The 8450-nt window shown below is 38.8% G+C and overlaps 1 protein-coding gene across 1 annotated transcript in view; it reads right to left on the bottom strand.

Moving 5' to 3' along the window:
* Nucleotides 1-8450, bottom strand: part of GINS1 (GINS complex subunit 1) — a 31156-nt gene that overhangs the window by 20243 nt on the left and 2463 nt on the right. Inside the window, exon 2 of the mRNA XM_019633986.1 lies at nucleotides 3488-3552. Coding sequence (XP_019489531.1) covers nucleotides 3488-3552 — 65 coding nt within the window. The remainder of the gene's footprint in view (nucleotides 1-3487; nucleotides 3553-8450) is intronic.

The raw sequence follows: 8450 nt of genomic DNA, 5'->3' as shown, positions 1-8450 counted from the left end.
CATTATGCTAAGAGAAACAAGCCAGACACAAAGAGCAAATACTGTATGAGTCCACTTATCTGAAATATCTAGAATAGGCAAATTCATAGAGACAGAAAGTAGATTAGAGGTTACCAGAGTTGGGGAAAGATGGCAATGGATAGCTATTGTGTAATGGTTACAGAGTTTCTGTTTGGGGTGATGAAAAAGTTTCAAAATAGGGGAGATGGTTGCACAACAATGTAAATATACACAAAAAATGGTTAAAATGGCAAATTTTGTATTATGTTTATTTTATCACAATAAAAAAATAGAAAAAAAAAACAATGAAAGGGAAAGAATTATTGGCTACACAACCAAGACACTGATTAAAGATAACCACGAATATACTGTACTGAGCAAAAGTCAGGCAAAGAAGAGTACATAGTATATGATTCCAACCAGACCTTTATAGAAAGTTTGCAATTCCTGGCACACTGACTCCAGAAATACGTAAAAAAACAACAAATATAATCTGTAGTCATGGAAAGTTGAATCTGTGATTGCCTAAGGCTGCAGGTGGGAGATAGCTGGAAAATGGAATTCCTGGGGTGACAGAAATATTGATTGGGTGCTGGTTATAAGGATGCATATTTGTCAAAACTCAAAAATCTGTTAAAACGTGTATTTTGTAATATATAAATTACATACCTCAATAAAACAGATGACAAAATAGCCAGCAGTCCTACAAAAGCAATAAGGCATGACAAAAGTGTGCAAATAATTTATTATTTACTGAAAAATGGTCTTAAAAGTTTACTCCAAAAAAAAAAGGGAACAGTGTTTTGGGTTGTATTACAAGAATAGAAAGGTCAAAGGAGTTTTTCTATTATCCATGTTGGGGCAAATTTTTTAAAAACTTAAAAATATCCTTGGAAGGATAAAAAAAATTAGAATTCTACGAGTCATAAATGTTATATAATAGGTCTGTCAATAATCCAAAGATTTCACTTTTCTCATTCTACTTTTAGGACCAAAATACATGCATTAGCAAAAATGCTTTGGCACTACTGGTACAATTAGAAAATCAACTACTTAATCTTACTCAAATATAAGAAATGATGTAATTCCTGAAGAAAAATGTAAGCAAAACTTCCACCTTCCCTCATGGAACAGTCTGATTTATTAGAATTCAGTTAAATATGCTTTTTATCGGCAAATATTATTTTATGAAATAGTTGAAACTCTTGTATAATAGAGCTGTAGATATACAAAAGACAAGTGTGAAATAACTATAAATATACACAAGCTTTCAGATTTAGATTTTTATTTTTTAGTCTACAGTGGGAATTACATCTGTTTTGTGCCCACACCTCAGTCTATAAACCCCTGGGAGGCCAAGAAAATTTTCATAAAAACTCACTTAAACTATTACCAGTTCTACATATATGAAGTGGGTAATCATTTCAATTTGCTAAACACTGCACCTAACCATGAGGGGCTCTGGAATGAACAAGACAGAGTCCCTGCTCTAAACTCACTGATTATCATCTCCCTCGAAAAAATGATTTTTGAAAGTCTGTGCAAATCATGGGGGCCTATTCGTCCTCAGATCAATCAGATAAATTCTCAGTATGCCCCTGCCCAGCTGTGTCACAGAGTGACCAGTTTCCAAAGACTGAGTCTTCCAGGCTGCTGAGTCACCTGAGTAGCAGGCGGGTTTGTCAGTAGAAGGCACGAATCCATCAAAAGGTGCAAAAGGTTTCCACCAAACTAAGACATAGAAGAGGGACTAATTTTACAATTTCTAAGAATCACTCCCCAAAAGTAGTAAAGCAACACTAATCTACACACCTCTGTATTCCATCATCTCTCCTGAACTTCCTCACACTATTGTCTCCTAACTTTTTAAAGGAGGTAACTATCCTGAAGTTAAAAGGACAACAGACTGGAATCTAGGAAACCTGTGTTCGAAGTGAAACGCTGCCTCCAAAATACTGTAAATTCAGGAAACTCCCTGAACTTGATCCATAATTTCAGCTCAGTTTCCTTCTCTGTAAAATGATGTAATTGTCAGACTAAGTACTCTTTAATATTGAAAAACGAAACTCACCTTCCCCAAAACGCTCTTCCTCATGAGTTCTGATGTTTACTCATCTACCTGAGAGAGAAGCCTCTCAAGATACCAATTCCTTTCCCTCATTTGCTGCCCATCCAATCTCCACCCCTGTGTTCTAATAGTTATTGGGTTGTCAGAAAAGTCATGACATATTTTGTCTGTTTTTCAAAGGTGATTTATTTACATAAAGAACAAAGATCAATGATATATTGCTTGTTTTGTTCGATAACCTTNTTCTCCTTTCAGGCTTCAGTTGAAATGTCTCTTCCTTTGAGAGAACTTCCTTGATGCCTCAATCTAATTATATTTTCAATTCCTTATTCTCTCTCCTAGCACTCTGTGTTCCTTCACAGCGTGTATTCCAATGTGTATCTGTATTTAATATCTGTCTTCCGCATTAGACTGTGAAGGCCATAGGGGCAGAAATCTTGACTACTGTGTTTACAACTGAAATACCAGAACCACTTATCAGTACATAATTGTTTAGGATATATTTGTTGAATGAATGAATGAATAACTTACGAACTTGAGATTAGGACTTTACATTTGCCTTACATTTACTATAAACTTGTTGTGGTTCAGTTCCTCATTCCATCTGTAAAGACTTATCTGTATCTATCCTTAAACACTACAGTTGAAAATGCTCCTATGTTCTGTGAGCAGCTCCACAAATCTTATTAGCATGTTACTGATTTCTGTATCCAATTAACCGATAAAAACATGCACCTAACAAGGCCAAAGATGAAACCTCATAACACAGGTAACTTCTCTCTAGGTTGAGAACTGACTACCTCACCTATAATATAGAAGTTGATGTCTTTAAGACTTTTGTATCTTGCTCTTCACCAAATCAAAAGGACCTATGGAGGTTTGTCATACAGACCAAATTCTCCATTGTGGCAACTTCCATGCTTAGCTCTAAATATTCTATAAATATAGACCCCTCTCATCCTACCAACCTGTAGCCTTTTGTAGCACTAGTTCTCAGTGAACTCCACTCAAGCTATTGGAAATCACTACTGCTCTTAAGTTTACAAATTGCCTGTGCCCTCATCAATACACTAAGGTATCCATTAATGAAAACAAGAAGTGGAAACTATACATTTCAGTTTGTTACGGTTTTTATTTGCTCATGTCTCATCTCTTTTAGGTCTACCCTAATTATCTTTCAAGTCATGTCAAACAACAAATATTTATTGAATATCCACCATATGCTAAGCACTACTTGAATCCCCATAGATACAGCTGTGATCAACACAAATCCCTTTAGTCCTGTATACGTACAGTATGATCAGGCCCATAGAGAATTAAAAATAATAACAATAACATCTAAAAACTGATGTAAGTTTATCTGATTTCAATATCATATTTCTTAAATTGTTTTAAAATATCAATCTTATCAAAACTTACACATCAGACTGGTTTTGTTCATATAAAGCTTTCATCTCCTCCAGAACTTGCCTGAGTCCATCCTCCTAGAACATACAAAATGATATTAATCCACATTCATTAATACCTCCACCAAGTCGATAGCAATATTCTATCTATACTATGTTTACCTTTGATTTATATCTTATCAAAAAGCGATTGTCCTTTCATACCTACTACGATGGTTATAATAACAAGTGGTTATAATAACAAGTGTTGGAGAGGATGGGGAGAAATTGAAACCCTCATACATTGCAGGTAGGAATGTAAAATGGTACAGCCCTGTGGGAAAAAAGTCTGATGGTTCCTCAAAAAAATAAACATATTACCATATTATCCAGCAATTCCATTCCTAGAGAATCAAAAATATATGTTCTTATAAAAACATGTTCACAAATATTCAACGGGCCACCCGAGTGGCTCAGCTGGTTAAGAGCTCGCTTGGGAGCGCCAGCTCTGAGCAGCAGGACTGTGGTTCGGATCCCACATTGAGGGCCAGTGACACTGCGCCCTCTACAGCTAAGATGATGAACAACAGCTCAACCTGGAGGTGGGCTGCTGTGAGTCGCCGGTGATGGCATAGGCTGCAGCGGGGCTGCAGTGGGCTGCCGTGAGCTATGTTGAGTGGCTGGCAGCCAGCATGAGAGGCAGGCTACCGGTGTGAGCAGCCAGGAGCCGCTGTGAGCAGCCGATCAATGACCGGCGACCGATTGCCTCACCTGGAATGAGCACAATGATCATACCAACATGGGCCAGTGAAGCAACGTCCTCTACAACTAGACTGAAGAACAAAAACAGCAATTTGTCTACCTGTCTGTTCCCCTTCCCNTAAGTTAAAATGGAGTCAAAATGGTCCTTTTACTCATCAACAAATATTTGTTGATCTTCAACTACGTGTATAAAGGTCTGATAATTAAGTTCATGAACTCATCCCAGAAAAAGTGCTACATATTATAGTGATATTCAGCAATACCTTCGAAGTACTACCCTTGGGAAGCTATGCACCAATGCCAGGGCCTTGTCTACCCTTCAAAGAAATTTGGGAACCTTTTCTGGAATAGCCATCAGAGCTGTCGTTGTATTACCCTTGATGTTAGGAATGTCATCAAAATGTCTTCCGTTCAATATTTCCTTTATCTTTGGGTAAAGAAAGAAGTCATTGGGGGCCAGATCAGGTGAGTAAGGAGGATGTTCCAATACAATTATTTGTTTACTGGCTAAGAACTCCCTCACAGACAGTGCCATGTGAGCTGGTGCATTGTTGTGATGCAAAAGTCATGGATAGTTGGTGAAAAGTTCAGGTTGTCTAACTTTTTCACACAGCCTTTTTAGCACTTCCAAATAGTAAACTTGGTTAACTGTCCAGTTGGTACAAATTCATAATGAATAATCCCTCTGATATCAAAAAAGGTTAGCAACACCATTGTAACAAGTTCGCGAACTTAATTGTCACAGCACGTATATGTTCTTCACAGAGAGGGAGAAAATTTTGGTTCTGCACTACAAAATATATTATTTCCTTAGACGTTTGACAAGCATAACATTTTAAAACCAGATGTACAATTGTTTAATGAGTATAGAGTTTCAGTATTATTATATAAGATGAGGAGTTATGAAAATGGCTGGTGATGACTGTTGCACATTATGAATGTAGTTAATACCGTTTCCCCGAAAATAAGACCTTGCTGGAAAATAAGCCTTTGCATGATTTTAGGTGCCAAAATATGGTACTTGGCATACTGAATATTTTAAGCTGAAGGAGTTTGTGGAAAAGGCACCCTTCTCCCTGAAACAGGTCATAAAACCCTCATGTGAGGGGTGCGTGCCCTCCATATCCTGGAGGAATCATGCTAGGGCTTCTTCTCCGGCTAGGTCTTGTTTTCGGGGAAACACGGTACTTCTGAACTGTACATTTAAAAATGGTTAAGATGGCAAATTTTATGTTATGTGCATGTTACCACAATTTAAAAAAACTGAAATAAAAACAAAACAAAGCCAGATGTACAGAAAGGATAAGAATCTACTTTGGAGTTATAAAAGGAACCAGATGAATATGAAAAGGATTCCTTCGTGCATTGTGTGCTCCATGCCCTGAAAATGGAGGCAAATTATATGTCCTATCCAATCATATCTTCTAGATCTATACATTTCTGCCACTCTTTGAAAATCAGATTTATTCTCCACATTGTTTACAATGTGCTCTGGATTATAAAGAAATAGTACGAATAAAATATACCCAAGCTACATTAGAGTACTTTATTAAGTACACAAGGACTTCCTAAAAATTCATATTTATACATGAGNTTTTTTCCCTGAAAATTTGGGCCAAAAACGTGGGTGCGCATTATATATGGCAAAATACGGTAGTTCCTAAAAGACTACATAAAAAAATATCTTCATAACCTTCATTAGGAAAGCACACACACACACACACACACACACACACACACACACACACCCTCAGGTTCAATTCGCCAGAATGACTCAGAACTCGGGAAAGCACTCTATTTATAATTACAGCTTTACTATAGTGAAAGGGATACAAATCAGAACCAGACAAAGAGACACGCATACAGTGAGATCTAAGAAAGTCCCAAACACGAAGTTTCTGGTGTCCTCTCCCCGAGGAATCAGGACACATTACCCTCCTGGCACCCTGATGTGTAACAATAAACACAGCGTATTGTTAACCAGGGAAGCTCACATAAGCTTTGGGGTCCAGAACTTACTGGAGTTTCATTTCACAGGTACAATTGATTGAATCACTGGCTAAGTGATTGAGCTCGATCTCAAGTTCCCCACTCCTCTCGGGAAGTCAGACTGATAGCAAGAGGATCAATGCCCCCAAGTTGAGGGAAGAGTGGAGGCCCCCAAATTTATAGCCAGGTGATCAGAAGAGAGGTGGCCCTGGGAATCCCCGAACTTGTGGCTGGTGTCTGTAAATAAGGGCATAGAGAGAGGTCAGTTACTTGCCCAAGATTAGACAGGGCAGAGCGAAGATTTGAACCCAAGTCTGCGTGATTCCAATCCTATGTCTTTAAATATTGGGCTAGCTTTGTCCCTCAGTGACTGGACAAAAGTGTGTGTGTGTACAGAAGTCGCATGGTTCCAGATCCAATAAGTAAGGTGGGTAAGGACACATTGTAATGTTTTTATTTGACAGAAATTGCCATATACCAGAAGCGATGTGTGACAAGGAGCATTGTCATGATGGAGGTTAATTTACAGCACACTTTAAAACACACCTTCTCTCAACCGGAGCACACACTCGAATAACTGCACCACACAAATTAAAAATTGTCACACAATTTTACTAAGGTTTGACATGCCGCTTCCGTATTGAAGACCCCTGCCTTTCCATTGGATGGCACTTGGCAGCAGCATTCACTATATTTGCTGATCACAACGGAAAGGCTCTGTGTCACACATCACTTCTGGTATGGCAATTTCTGTCAAATAAAAACATTATGGTATGACTTTATCCACGATCTTCACTGGTTTGGACACAATGCAACTTCTGGCTCTTCCCCAAAGTCAAAATGACCATGGAAAGGTATACGTTTTGAATCGATTCAGGACATTGTAGCAGCCATGACAGTGCAACTCAAGACACTCACAAAAGACTTCCAGAACTGCTTCAGAAAGTGGCAAGAACGATGGGATAAGTGTTCAAAGCGAGGGGGAACATTTTGAGGAGAATTAATGGCAATGTGTCTTTTACTGTTGTTGTATTTTTTTAATTTAAATATTCACTGTTATTTTTCGATCACACCTCATATACTGAATAAATACAGGCCAAAATCTGCTGAAAAATAGATGTTAAAAACGAAAAGAGAGGGAGTTGGCTTGGGACGCCAGCTCTGAGCAGCAGAGCCCCNCGCTGAGATCAAAATCACCAGCACGAAATTTCGTGAACCATGGTAGCCACTGACGTTCTTGTAGAGCATTGTCACCATAAACTTTATGCAATTTTTCCCACAAGCTTGATGCGCATGCTTCCCTTTATGGAAGTAAAACAGTAAAATATGGTGAAAATGCACAGTTTGGTCTTCCATCTTCAACTTGTAAAATCTCCAAAACTCACCCAAATCGCTCAATTTTTTTTTTAGAATGAAGCTAGAACTGTCAGCTGTCAAATGACACAGCAATAACATGGATGCGAATGACTCTAGTACTTCCAAAAATGAACTAGTGCCATCTGTTGCTAACATGCGTCATGACTTTTCCGACAACCAAATACAAGTGCTGTTTGTTTCAAGTCACTAAAACCCAGACACTGATTTCAGGGCCCACTGACTGGACACAGTTTGGACCATACGCATCTCTCACCTGGTCCATTATAACTACCCATAACCATCTCTCTGCCTCCCTTCTTTCTTCTCTCCAATCCATTCCCCACAGGACTGCCATAAATATCCTCAAAATACAAAAAATTATCCAATCACTCCCCTGTCTAAAATCCTTACCAGCTTCCAAATTATGAGTGAATACCAAACTCTCCTAGACCTATAACCTACCTTTGTAGTCCCTGTACACACCCTTTCAATCATCCTTCCTGTGTGATCATGTGTCTGCTGTCTGCTGAGATGCCTCACCCCCTTGTCAGAGTGGTGACCTCATCCTTCTTGGTGTGGCTCAAACGCCCCCTCCTCTACCCCAACTCACTGGAGTTTCTCCTTTGTGCTCTTGTCTACACCTCTTTGGTATAACTTTACACATTGCATTCTATTACCTGTTTCATGCCCCTCTCCCAGCAGAATGTGCCCTGGTATCCACACAGTGGCTGCTCTATGATAGGGAATATAATCGAGTATAGACTTTAGAATGCAGGTCTGAAGCCTGACTGCCAGGGTTTAAATCCTTAGCTTTACTTCTTACTGGTTATGTCACCATGGGCAAGATAATTTCCCGTCTTCACATATATAGCTGGAAACAATGGATAACA

Source organism: Hipposideros armiger, unplaced genomic scaffold, assembly GCF_001890085.2.
Source record: "Hipposideros armiger isolate ML-2016 unplaced genomic scaffold, ASM189008v1 scaffold_1463, whole genome shotgun sequence".
NCBI classification, from domain to species: Eukaryota; Metazoa; Chordata; class Mammalia; order Chiroptera; family Hipposideridae; genus Hipposideros; species Hipposideros armiger.
Note: the sequence above shows the minus strand (reverse complement) of the source record. Positions and strands in the feature narration are given on the sequence as shown.